At 37.6% G+C, this 14582-nt stretch overlaps 1 protein-coding gene across 1 annotated transcript in view; it reads left to right on the top strand.

Moving 5' to 3' along the window:
* Positions 1–14582, top strand: part of stx8 (syntaxin 8) — a 65265-nt gene that overhangs the window by 48279 nt on the left and 2404 nt on the right. Inside the window, exon 7 of the mRNA XM_082137025.1 lies at positions 8379–8480. Coding sequence (XP_081993151.1) covers positions 8379–8480 — 102 coding nt within the window. The remainder of the gene's footprint in view (positions 1–8378; positions 8481–14582) is intronic.

Genomic DNA, 14582 nt, shown 5'->3' with positions numbered 1-14582 from the left:
TCATTTTTATCAAGCTTGTATGTTTGTTCAGTTATTTCACTTTAATGGCAATGAAAATGACCAATTAATTATACTATATATATACAGTATATATATATATATATATATATATATATATATATATATATACTTTTAGGAATTATTAAATGTAACAATTCACTTCACCTTCCTGTGATTTTTTTTATTTTATTAATTTTTTTTAAACAACATCTGTAATATGATAGCAGCCACAAGCTGGCCTTTATAATATGAAACTCGTTAACAGCTCAAATACTTTCTCCCTGTAAGTGAGGCACAAGAGCAACCCATAGCGTGAGACATCTTCTGATAACAGAGACTAATTTATAGGAAACAGATTTGAATGCAGAGGAATCTCTCCAGTGAGCCTGTTGGAAGACTCTGTTTTGGGAATAGAGCAGGAATACTGGAATTGCTTGCTGTAAGCTGAGAGAGACAGACAGAGTGGGAGAGAGCTGGCAGCGAGGACAGGACAGGACACGGATTGTCAACATCCACCCTTCCTTGCATTCCGCCTCTCGGCGGTGACTTTTTCAAACGGTTGGGAGTTAGCGCCTGGAAAGGCGGCTTAGGTCCAAGAGCAAATCACTCCCCTCTATTATTCCCAGAATCGGAAGTGTCCTCTTCCACATTACAAACAGGTACGGAAATGGACTTGTTAACTGCTTTGGTTTGTCCTTGTGGAAAGCATCTGGCGGTGAATGAAAGCTAATCATGACCGGTTGTTTAGAGAAAGACGGTTCCTCTAATGGGTCTGGAGTTGGGACGGCCCAAAGTGTTGGAGATGACGGCAGGATGGTGAGAAAGAAAATGCATACATGAGGTCATATGTAAGAACATCTGTGTTTGATTGGTGTCTCTCTCTGAGGGTTCACATTTTTATAGCATCACGTGCAGTGTGGACATTAGAATATCCTCAAAAATGTATTGGTGTTTGTGGGCCAAATTTCACACTTCTGTCCCTTATGAATGGCTAATAGTCATGAATGTATATATATTTTAGTAAATATTATTTTAGGTCTAGCATAGAACATACAATAACGTAGCATTATTTCATAACAGGAAATAATATTATAGAGGAAGTCCGCAGATATTCGTGAATGAGTGTTAAATTCAGTAGGTCTCTTAAAATATCAGATAATTTGACCTTTTTACTTTAAATGAAAATAATGATTAAGATGCTTGCACTCATATCAATTCACAGTGTAAGAAAAATATGTTGTTACTTTTATGTAACTCGTTGACACCACATGACATTATCATTACATTTCATTTTCTTGAAAATAGCATAACATTTTTTTCAAACCCTATGAAACCTACTTGAATACAAGGTTAATTTCTTAGAACTTGGCGTCTGTATTTTAAGCTAGATGTTTTTTTAAGATTTTCTTTTGATTTGTCATTGACCCGCACACATTTATATCTGTACACATTATTTATATCCGCACACATTCATATCTTGCGTACTCTACGTGAGTTTGTATGTGTGAACACACATTGTCTGTGCTCCACAAAATGGGTTTAGAGGTTTAGAATAGCATTTTAAATAAACAGTCCTTGCTTGTAACAGGCTCCGCTTTGTTATGTGGCTGATAGTTGCAGTCCGAGCCAGAGAAGGCAGCTGTCATATCTGTGCAAACACTGAGTTCGGAAATGGAGAATTATGTCACTGGAATGGCAAGCTTGTGTGAGGGGAACCGGCAGGCAGGCCTGTTTTCCCATGAGTCCAATGCTGCCAGTAGAGAGTTACTGAGCTGTTATGAAAGACTGAAGCTAAATCTTACCTTATGTTTGGGGCACTTGCTTCTGTCTGTTATGTCTGTTTTTCTTTGACACTCTTGAATACTTTCTCTCGTTGTCTGTCTCATCCATTAATCTGCTGTATGTCCTTTTCACATGATTCATTTCATTATTGACATGTTTTCCATGCCTTTGTCCATATTTGTGGTCTCTGGACCCCCTGGTGGACACGCTAATTTTCTCTTACCACACGCACAGCCTCAAGTTAAGCCATATGTGACACAGTTCTTTGGTTCTCAGGTTTTATACCTGGAGAAACATCAACATACAGCTCTGACAGTCTCAGCTCAAGTAAATAAGGTCCTTAAAGCCCTGGTTACACCTGGCATTAAGATGCGTTTTGGTCGATTGGATTACAAGTAGACGAGGGAGACACTTTCCCGTTTACACCTGATGTTTATATCTGTCTCTTTTGTACACTTTCGACCACTTCTGTCCTGATTTATGATCTATGGGCGGGTAAATGTATATATTTTTTTCATATCTTTCAATCCAATGGACAAATTAAGCTTGCACAATTTACATATAACGCGCCCGAGGACAACGGAAAAACAAGGAGAGCAGCAGCTTTTGTTTAAACTCTGATAGCCGGAAGACCACGCAGAACGCTGTGAGTGTATGTTAGAAATTGGGAATAGTGAGGGAACATTGTGCTTTGGGTCTTCGGCCGACAAAGTTTATATACCGTCTGGCTAGCGTACTTCCCTTAATGTTTTCACAATAGGTCAGTAGGCGGAGGGCAGGCGTTATTTTGTGGCTGTTCGAACTCATTCGACCACATGAGCATTTACACTACGAAAGCAATCCGGTCAACTATCTCGTTTTCATGCTCTTCCTCCATGAAATTGCATTGTACACAAGCCAAAGCTTTCAGATTTAAAAAAAAAACAGTGCTATAAAAGTAGCATAAAAGTGGTAGTGCAAACGAACTATATGCTACTGCTGTACTATACTAGTAGTAGTTATACAACTGTTAAGAGCTTAAAGCTGCTTTTCCCTCTCTATCGCCATCTCTGTTTGAAACATAAAATTGCTAGTTACTTTAAGAGTTATTTTTTTAATGTGGGTTGTGCTTCGGCACTGCTCCTCTGTGCGGATGAATCTGTGATCACCCCATCAGAGTGGATCTGTCATATGCAGAGGGTTAAACTTGTCATCTCAGGCTGCTTTTAATCTAGAAAGGTCTAAATGGCGATCATCATTGACATCGGGGGAATCACCTGTTGTCAAAAACAAGAAACTTTGAACTGTAGAGAAAACAAATTAAAGTAGGCTACTCTTTCGTTTTTGATCATACAGATAAGAGTAATACATCATTTGAAACTGTAAAGCATGTCACAAAAATGGACCAAAACTCAGTGTATAATTATGAATAATTATAATTCGAAAGCGGTCATATAGGGATTGTCAAAGTTGTTTTGTTTTTTTTTTGTTTTTTTGTCATCTACTGAATTTTTCGTCAACGATACCAGGGACACCGAAACACCGGGGAACATGAAATTTGGTGGGCATGTAGCCCCACTAGACTTTTACGGAAAAATTTCGTTTGGTCCCCGGGGGCCACTCCCCCCCCCCGCGCTGGGCCTCCCCAAACCCAAAAAATTCAGTTTTTCCTAAATAACTACCTGAACCGTGGCACCGAGGATGAAGACATTTTTATGGTATGTTGGTCTTAAGGGCCCACATCAACCTAGCCCATAATCACTCATTTATGATTTGCGCCCCTCCCATAAAAAATGAAAATGCAATATTATTCTGCTTTAATCGCCCCTATCTTCAGTTGAGATGTTCAGAACTGCACCATATTTCATGTGTATGATTAACTTGACATCCTCTGGGGGTATGCTAAGTTTCGTAGAATTTCATCCATGGGGGGGTATAAAATAAATTCATTTATGTGCACATTTAGTGACTGTACACTCATCGGCCTGTAGATGGTGGTGTTGAGCGAAGGGTTGCTGGTTTAGGATGATATTGTCACACACACACATGCAGGAATACAAACAAACGCAAGCATGCACACACACTGACATCCACACGCACAGACACACACCCATACACACACATACAAATCCACATGCACAGAGACACACACACACAAACACACACGCGGACACACATGTACGCACGCATACATACACCCACACACACACACACACACACAGACACACACATACACAAACACACACACATACACACACACACACACAGATAGACATGCACATACTACTACTTTTTTTAGGTATATACATAAACACGCAATACAGCCAAATTGCTCCACGTCATTTATTTTTGTGGAAAGCCAGTGCAGGCCTGAGCGGCGGTCATATTTTGTACCGCCATGCGGTACATCTAGTTGCCATTGCTATTTCAATTACTTGTTGTTTAATTTGTTCATTGCAAACAGCTGAAAGTCTGTACATTTTGCCAATAAACCTGATTTGCAATGGGGGTTGAATAATTTCGATTACAACTGTACATGAGAAATATGTATGTAAAAAGCTTGAAATGTCTACTAAATGTCTGAGAGAACCAATTTTCTCTGATTATGTAATCCGTATGAAACCAACGAGAGGTGCCGTCTTTCCAAGCAACTACATCTTCAGCACACAACATATAGTAGCCGGGTCTTCTTTTTTCTGTTTACAGACGTGACGTAACCACGCAAAGGACTCGACAGCTCAAATTATTAATCATTTTCAGAAGCTTGCCGTTGCAAATCAGGGTAAGGTTTAGGAAGAGTTTTCAACACTAATGTACTTGCTCAATAACTTATTTTTTAATTTTTTTTAAAACTACAAAAAAGATATTCACTGCAGCTTTAACTTGTATTGAAATTGGAGCATACTTTTAATGAAACTGAAGTACGTGTTTGTAACAGGGTGATATTCTGAAGAAGAAAAGTGAAGAAAAAAAATCACTTTTTGACCTCATACTGCATCTGTCCTTTTTGACCATAAAACTCTGCTGCCAAACTGGCTTTCGTCCTTCAGAAATGTGTTCAGATCTCTTCCTAGAGCTGTCAAATTAATTCTCATGAACCTGTTCTTGGTCTATAGCGCAGCCAGGAAACCTGCACCTCCGTCCAACCACATGCCTCTGGCCAGGCCTCTGCGGTCATGTGTTCCCCCCATCCTTGTGGAAATACTCCAAAGCTACATATAATTAACTTTGTTATAAATAACAAATGCATGAATCCAGGAGGTTAATCTGTACGGTATTGGTACTCTACTCTATTGGTCAAACATCTTTTCGCTATACAAATTTTTTACAAACTTAACATTTGTTACAAAGCAGAAGACATAACTTCTACACATATGCTTGTGTTTCCACTGTCCTTATTCACATGTGTTTTAATGGAAATGAGTAGAAGTCTGCTTTGACCGCACATTCACCCGTGGTAAAATCACTGTAATGCGTTTCAAAATATGCCTTGATCTGCGGTTCTTAGTGGTATTGTGTTTCCATTGGTGTTTTTTGGCTTCCTTTTGGTTCTTGATTTATATCTTTTTGTACCTATCAGCTGACACGACACATTATATACATAACCTTTGGTCCTTCCACTCTTTCCACCAATAACAGTAATGCTGTGAGTGACGGCTGTTTTGGCTTCTGTATCAGAGTCTGAAATGTGTTGGAGATTCTTCTTCATCAAGCTTCATCAAAACAGCTTGTTGCACAGTGGAGCGAGGCTTATTTGAGTTGGCAGGCTGATGGCAGCAAGCAGAAGAAAAAATGTACAACTTCCCGTTTCTGCTGAATTACATCCAGCTCGCTGCTTCTAGGTATTGAAATTCTATCAGTAAGCTGCTCGTTTTTACAGTCATGGTTTCTGTTCGAGTGTGTGTTCTGCTCTACTTCAGAGTCCATATACAGGTCAACCTGTTCACTCTTGCTCCTTTTCCCTTGTTCTTTCTTTTTGTTTTAGCCATTTTTCTCATTAATCTCCCGTTTCATTATTTCCTTTTATTTCTCACTCTCTGTTTTATTTCTTTCACTCATTCTCTCTCTACTCTGGAAAGAGCCTTTCAGCAAGGTTAGTGTTTTTAGAGCAGGGTGGAGGGAAGCCACACAGCTAGATCTACACCAAAGCAAAACGGACAATTAACTTTTTTGTTTAATCATAAATAATATTGTATTGGACATATTCCGTAATGATCCGTGGTATTTTGTGCTTAAGTTTATTTTTTTCTCTCTTTCCATATTGTCAGATGCAGCATTTTTTATTATTTTTTTACTCTGAAGTTCACGTTCTGCTCATTTCAGCAGCTTAAAGAAAATGAGAAGATGCTCTTCAGATGGTGGTTCAACACAGTATTTCTCAAGCGTGTGATACAAAGTTAATGTACCAATTCGCATAATAGATTTAGATTTAAAAATGGGGTTGGAAAGTCTCAAAGGATTCTCAGCATACTTAGAACTCTAAACTCAGCACACTGCACCATGCACATGTGTGTATTTTTAAAGGAATTTTACTCTTTATGTATGAACAATTTCCATAAACACAAGAAGAGGTATGGGACATGCAAGCAGAGTTTTGAATTCCATGTTGCATGTATAACATTATTAAATATTCTTAAAGCTAAATTCCATTTGATTATTTGTGAATAAAATCACCTCTAATCATATTTAGCTTTATGCAATGATAAAAGAAAAGTCTGGCAACAGCATTTCATTCACAATCACATTTCAAATACAATGTCATCTTGTGACAATGCCCATGTTCAGTGATATAAATGGTGTTGTCCTGGGAAATTTTCAATGGCACACTGCCCGATGATGTTCAGTCCCTACTGTCTTATACTTTCTAGGATAAATCTGACCTCATAAAAATGAATTTAGGGTAGTTCCACGACTCTGAAACAGACAGAAGAACACAGCAAATCATAATACAGATGGTTAGTTATTTAAGTACAGTAAAGCATAGCTCTAGTGATGGGTAGTATTACTGTATGAAATGTAGAACATTTTATTATTGTATTAATTTAGTTAATTACAGGTATTTTTGATTGAATGTCCAGTTTTAATGTGGATAAAAGATCTAATTTGTTAAATGTCATATTTGTGGACGCATTATGTCCTAATCCCGTTCCCTCAGCTCTCCTGTCTCTTTCTACTGCCTTATAATAAAAAACACAGTATGGAATTGTGACATTCATCTGATGGAGTAAGAAGGTATCTGTATCTCTCCAGATCTTCTACATTTTCTCCCAGATAGAGAAATTTGATATAAACTTTAGTACTTCGTCTTACTTTTTCCAGGAAATCAAAAAATGTATGGGTTTCTGTTTGATTATTTTAGTAATTTAATTTAAGGGGTCCAAGCAACAAAGCTGCTGGAATCATTTGTGTTTGTTCTGATGTTGTTCTTCTTCCTCTTTATGTATTTATTTATTTATTTATTTATTTTTGCACTAAAAGAGTTCGGGTGTCAGACCCTAAATCCCAAAGACCCCAAATTCAGTAGTCTGGTCCCACCAGTGTGTGTGTGTGTGTGTGTGTGTGTGTGTGTGTGTGTGTGTGTGTGTGTGTGTGTGTGTGTGTGTGTGTGTGTGTGTGTGTGTGTGTGTGTGTGTGTGTGTGTGTGTGTGTGTGTGTGTGTGTGTGTAAATTTTATAATTATCAAATTTACACTTTTGCAATAACTCCAATAGCACTTGAACAAAACCTTTCCTCTGAATAAATGATTTTTTTATATATATATATAATATATATATATATATATATATATATATATATATTAAAAAAATATTTTTTTTATATATATTTTAAAATTGTATATATATTTATATATATATTTTTTTTTTTTTTTTTTTTTTTTTTTTTTTTTTTTTTCTAAGACATTTAATATGCATCATCTAGAGATGGTACTGACAAAAAGTTATGAAATGTTTTGAAAATGAATGAAAGTTATAAAATGTTATAAAAGAGTTTTGAATTATAAAATCTTTATACAGAAACTAGCCCATTTATTTTTTCAATGGACCTGTATTCAAAGTAAAACCTTAATGAAACTTCATACACTCCACTTTCAGAAGATGCAAGCATTTGATCAGGAAAGTTTGGAACTCATCTTGTGAGTGCTATCTTGAACTTACAATATTCTAAGCATACATGCCACATTTCTCCAATTTTATGGAACTAGGGGGCGCTATAACTTAGGGAAATCCTCAAAACTGTGATCAAAGAACTTAATCCAAAACAATTGCATCCATATGATCGGTTTTGCAATTGTGGTCCAGTCTGCTTGGACACAAGTTGTTGCCACTTGTGGCTATGTTTTTGTGGTAATCATACAGATGTTGGCAAACATTGATCTACTAATTCAATCGTTAAGGCCTCAGATGGTGTGTGGTTTAGTCACAGCTACCAGTACACACAACCCACATATTTCTGGCCACTATAAATCCCACATACATACCACAAAACGACGGCAGGAGATTACTTTCACATATCGCCTGCTGCTCTCTTTCTGTATGTCATTCTTTCTCTCTCTAGGATGATGCACTAAGACGACAATGATGATCTCTTGTACTGACTTGGCTTGTTGTGTATTTCAGAGATCATCGATGACCTTACTCAGCTCGTGGACAAGACGGACAGCCGCATCAAAAACGAGACGCACAGAGTCAGGCTGTTGGAAACCAAGTCCGCTTCATGTGGTGAGTGTTCTGCCACTGTAGCCCTGGTTTTATGTACTCTGCATCAAGAGCCCGGCAACAATAAGCCTGTCTATCGTTCAGATCTACGGCCATCTCTCTCTCTGTCCCTTTTCTCCTCCCTACTGCGTCTAGAGCAGTCTTCAGAACTGAAGGGATTAAAGCACACTGCCTGTAAATGGCAAAGTCAGATCTGCACATTATGGTCGGTCTCAGTGCTGTGAGCTCTTACTGGGCCATCTGCATGTGATCTGTGAGTTTGTTATTGGAGCAGCAGTGAGATCAGGCTGAGACATTTAGAGAGGTCATTTGCACCGATTTCTGGAAAGTTCTGCAAGACATTATTTTACATCTGTATACTTCAGAGTACTTTCTTTCTAATGTCTAATTTTGTCAATATTTACTCTCCGTCATGTTGTTTCAAACTTATGTCCGACTTTCTTCTATGGAACACAAAAGGTCCGTTTTTTAAGAACTTCTTGAGTGCTCTTTTCAATATAAGTGAATGAGGACTAGGGCTGTCCAGCTCCAAAATAAAGCACCATAAAAATGTAACTAAAGTAGTCTATACAACTTGAAGGAAACCATTTAACATGATGGAAAAACTTTCAGCTTTCATGATGCAAAAACATTCAACTTTCAATAGCTTTAAAGTTAGCATGACATGTAAAGTCAACCTACTTATTTTCTAAATGCAGGTTATTGATTTTACTGTGAACAATTCATCCTTGCATGTTTCATTTGCATCAAAATGTCATAATTCCATATTCTGGTGAGACGACAGACTTATCTCTGGTGACGTATGTTGGACTTTTCCAATCACTTTGTCTGCAAAAACAACCAAAAGATAGAATCAAGACTCCGGCCCACATTATTTTATTTTGGATAATCCGTTTCCATTTCCCTTTATTAATTTAGCAGACACTTTTGAAGACACTTTTGCTACTGACTTATAAAGCCCTAAACGGCTTAGCTCCAGTCTATTTAACGGATCTTCTATCGCCCTATAATCCATCGCGCTCTTTAAGATCACTAAATTCAAGGCTTTTGGTCATACCTAGAATATCCAGAACCACCAAAGGAGGGAGAGCATTTTCACATTTGGCTCCAAAACTCTGGAATAGTCTTCCTGATACTGTTCGTTGCTCAGACTCGCTCTCCCAGTTTAAAACTAGATTAAAGTCGCATCTCTTTAGCCAGGCATTCATATAATCCCACAGTTCAAACTACAATCCGGCCTCTAGCTCATAAATGCCAGAGGAGAACTGGCCCCCGACTGAGCCTGGGTTCTCCCAAGGTTTTTTTTCTCCATTAGGTCACCTGATGGAGTTTTAGGACACCATTAGGTCACTTGATGGAGTTTTTCGGTTCCTTGCCACTGTTGCCTTTGGCTTGCTCAGTTGGGGATATTTTGGGGATATTTAATTTAATTTTATCAATCAATAAATTCCTCTTGAAACAAACTTTGTTGTATTATTTAAATTGAATACTGTGAAGCTGCTTTGATACAATCTGTATTGTGAAAAGCGCTATACAAATAAACTTGACTTGACTTGACTTGACTTTTATCCAAAGCGACTTACAAATGAGGAATACAAGCGATTCATCATAAAGAGGCAATAAACACAAGAAGTGCAGGTAATACAAAGTTTTAGACATATTTTAGAATAGTACAAACTAGAACAGGGAGAGACTAAAGAATAGTGGAAGCATAGGGGATTTTTTTTCCAGCAGGATGCAGTTAAGTCCTGATGGAAGAGATGAGTTTTCAGTTGATTCTTGAATATTGTCAGGGATTCGCATTCCGGAGAGGGTTGGGAAGATCCTGCTGTCCTTGCAATGTGGTCTTTGAATGTCAACTGGTCATCAAAGATTACCCCAAGATTTCTGAGCGAAATTGATGGGATTATTGTAGATAAACCTAGCTGGATGGTGAAATTGTGCTATACAGTCCGAGTGGCAGGGGAGAAGAGGAACTCTGTCTTTCCTAAGTTGGGTTGCAAGTTTTTTCTTTCATCGATGCCGAGATGTCCGCCAGGCACTCTGAGATCTGTGCAGCTACCGTTGGATCATCTGGTCAAAATGAAAAGTAGTTTGTCATCAGCATAGAAATGGTAGGACAAACCATATGCCTGTATAATGGGTCCCAGCAGTGTAGTGTATGTAGAGAAGAGGAGAGGGCCAAGAACTGATCCCTGAGGAACTCCCGTGACCAGTTGATGTGCTTTGGATGTGCCCCCCATACCCCCAGCCACATTGAAAGACCTACCTGTAAGGTAAGATTCAAACCAGCAAGTTGGAGTTCATGTGATGCCCAGTGCTGAGAGGGTGGACAGAAGGACCTGTTCGTTTCACTCGATGTATCACAATACAGAAGCTTTTTTGAGAGACCTTTTTTTCATTTTTCTTTGACATTTGGACCCAGGTCTCTTTGGTGCATTCATGAAAGAAGCAGAAATTTCTAATTTGTAAACTAATTGTTCTTTTTAGTTAGATCTATTCAATGAACTGGTTGATCCAGATCAATAATGAATTGGACTGATCCTGTTCACTGACTCAAACTATCACATGGCTTCGGAAGGCGTTGAATATAGTATTTTTTATGATACTTTTATTTAAATTGTATTTATTTATGAAGCTTTAAAAGCTCCAGTCTGCATTTATTGTAGGTTCATGGAAGATAACTAATTTCAGTATTTAAATTGTTTAGAACGACCTTGGAGCAGAGTAAATGATGACAAAAATTTTATTTATGTGTGAACTATTCCTTTAATTGCATTTTCTGTGATGTGATCAATGACTACAGCCTCTCAGATTTCTCAAGTTTTGTGCATGCCAACCATGTCTGAAACACTTAAATCATTTCACATGTGGTAAATGTTGAAGCATGTCTGTATACTCAAGCAGCAGACACAAAGTATCTGTCTTCATTAAGCTCTTCATTAAAGGAATACTTCACCCAAAAATCCGTTCATTATTTACTCGCCCTCATGTATGAATTTAGGCCGTGAAATTTAGGCCTCTTTTTTTTCATGGAGTGAAAGTGGGCAGTGGTCAGGGGCTGTCAAACCTGGTGAAATGCATCTGGACATGACAATGGATGCAAACTCAGAATGTTCTTTGGATTTTGAACTCAAATTTTAGTCTGTTCCTTACACAAGCCTATTATTTGACTTCTAAAGATTCTCTGAACATATTGAAGCTGTTTTGCATTATTTGTTATTAATATTTTTTCTTTTAATTTGTGTTCAATTTTGGATCTTGACAGCCCCTCTTCACAATATTCTACAGTTCTACAATATTGTAAATTCTACAGTATTGTACAGTATGGAAAGACCAGCTTAAACATTCCGCTAAAGATCATCTTCTTTCTCAAAAGAAAGTCATACCTCTACTCTTGTTTTGTTCCGTGGAAGAAATTCGTAAGGGTTTGAAACAGCATAATGTTGAGTAAATGTTGGCATATTTAACTTTACAACAACTAACTTTAATTCTGGCGTTTTTGGGTGATGAAAGATGTTCAACCAATACGCTCTCACCACAAACCTTTTTGTGTGCCACTCTCTTTACACTTGACAAATGTCGAACATGACAAAATTGTCATTTTTGGGAGAGCTGTTGCTTTAAAAGAGCTGACTTGCCAGAAGAACTTTTATTTACAGGGATTTTCGCTATCTCAAGTTACATCAAGACATTATTTATTAAATAAGCTCCTCGTAGAATACATGGAATTGACCGTGAATTCATTTTATTATAACCATGATCATGTGCAGGGTGTGAATAATAAAACGGATCATTTTTCTTTAGTGAGAGCCAGTTTAACTACATCTCTTCTGCTTGCCCTATAAAGATCCGTCTTGAATTTCTCTTGGAAATAAATGCATTGCTGCGCTTTGTCCTGCTTCTCTAATGTGACACATAATTCCATTTGTTTGTCCAGAGGACTCCACAGACTAAAGTTTGTTTGCAGATCCCAGAGCTGGAGGCCAGAATCACTGAGTTTTGCATTGATTCTCTTTCTCGCTCCTTTATTTCTCTACCCCTCTTCTTCTTGTCCCGCGTCTGCTTTTAACACCTAACCATATTCATGTATTCTGTGAAGGGGGGTGAAGGGGAGGGGTTGATGAATGGAAAAATTCCTCACTGCGTCGTCGACCGTTCCCCACCTCTGTTCCCCGACTCACTTCACTCCTCACGTTTCCCAACTTTGTTTGACACTTGTCTTTGTCTCGTAGAAAGAAATTGCTGAAAATATAACATGCCACAACACTTTCAAGGTCTCTCCAGCTGTCTAATCTCTCACTCCTGTGGACACACAAGGTTTATACAGTATTTATTTCCTGTGTCAATCTTATTTTGGGTGTTCGTATTATACTGTATTATCTAGAAGAGGATTGTTGATAATTCATATTTTTTTGTCTAAGTGTCTACAATTATTTTCTGTATTTCAGACACTCACAATATTAGAATAGTTTAGTCCAACTTGTATTTATTTCTTTTAAAATTAATCATCTAGCTAGTTGAAAACTGTTTTGCTGTGTTGTCTGAAAGCCAGAGGAAGAACAACATGAGTTTTTGCACATAGCAATAAAGTCTCTTGTTCTCACCGAGACTGCATTTATTTGATAAAAAAAAATATCTGTTTTTATCTTAATATAGTTTAAAATATAATTGTTTCATGTGATGGCAAAGCTGAATTCTCAGCAGCTATTACTCTAGTCACATGATAATCAGAAATCTTCATTAATTAATATATCATTTTATATCATATCATAAATCATTGTAACGTAATATTTTAGTTAAAACCGTGATATGTCGTTTTTCGGGATTCCTCGATGAATAGAAAATTGTAAAAAAGCAGTTATTTGAAATAGAAGTCTTTTGTTACATTATAAATGTCTTTGCTGTCCCTTTTGATCAATTAAATGCATTATTGCTGAAAAAAGTATTAATTTCTTTATAATATATATATAATTCGAAACTTTTGAACGATAGTGTACAGATAGATATAGAGCATTTGTCTTCAGTTTGGAATACAACCGACATCTTTTCATCAAAAAGGTGAACTTTAGTGCTGCAGCCAAATGCTAAATTAAAAGCCAGATGTGCCATCATATCGGAATGTATGAAGTCTGATGTTATTTCATTCATGTAATTCGTTTTTAATTTGTTTACATTCTACAACCAAATACTTTACAACAATCCTCTTTGAAAAGATAAAAAAGAACTATTAGGAACATTGACAGGCAGATCAAAATCATCTGTTCAGAAAATGATACATTTCAGGCCCATCTTTTGTTTGGAGTCTTCCAGCCCCTGACTATGACAAGTTGAAGTTTAGAGTTTTGCGGGTCTCTTTTTCTCCCTCGACTTTGATTTTAAATAAATAAAGGACACTTGGGAAGAATGCGTGTCCTTTGTTCTGCCCCTGGGTGGCCTCACAGGTCTTCTGCCCTCTGTGCACACTAAGCTATTTATCTAGCAAATATTATTGTTGTCATTGGGGCAGCGTGATTGGGTTACAAAGCTTATTTGATTGCTTATAGGACTGTGACAGTTTCTCAGAGGTGAAAAAGAGGAGCAAACAGACGAGCCTGGGTGTGAAACTCACTTTAAAGCGTAGAAGTCTCACAGTGTGAATGAGTTTGTTTTGCACAGTTCTCTTTAGGCTGATTTAAATCTGAATGACATTTCGCCATTTGGCATTTTATAAAAAAAATAAAATAAAAAAAAAGAAGAGAATGTTCATTGGGAGATGTTTTTCCATCATATTAAATTGTTTTCTACAGGTTTACCAGTTCAGTGAAGATGGGTGGACCATATTTTCTTCTCTTGCCTGTTTTCTGTCGTTTTCCAGTGGGATGGGGTCTGTTCACTAAAATTGTGACATTGTTCCAAGTCACTGTAAAAAAAAAAAAAAATTGGACAATTGCCGGTTGTGTGGCGTTATTTCCTAACTCATGCCCTGCCCGCAGCAGGCTTTGGTAGATCGGTGATATTTCATAATAGCAGCGCAAGTTTGTTCAGCACGGCTTCCTTTTACCCTGTGCTTCAGTGCAGGCCAGCTGGCGCTATGATCTCCGTTGGGAACGCACAGCCACCGAG

This window comes from Leuciscus leuciscus (assembly GCF_965113295.1).
Source record: "Leuciscus leuciscus genome assembly, chromosome: 14".
In the NCBI taxonomy this organism is placed as follows: Eukaryota; Metazoa; Chordata; class Actinopteri; order Cypriniformes; family Leuciscidae; genus Leuciscus; species Leuciscus leuciscus.
This window is presented reverse-complemented; position numbering and strand designations above follow the sequence as displayed.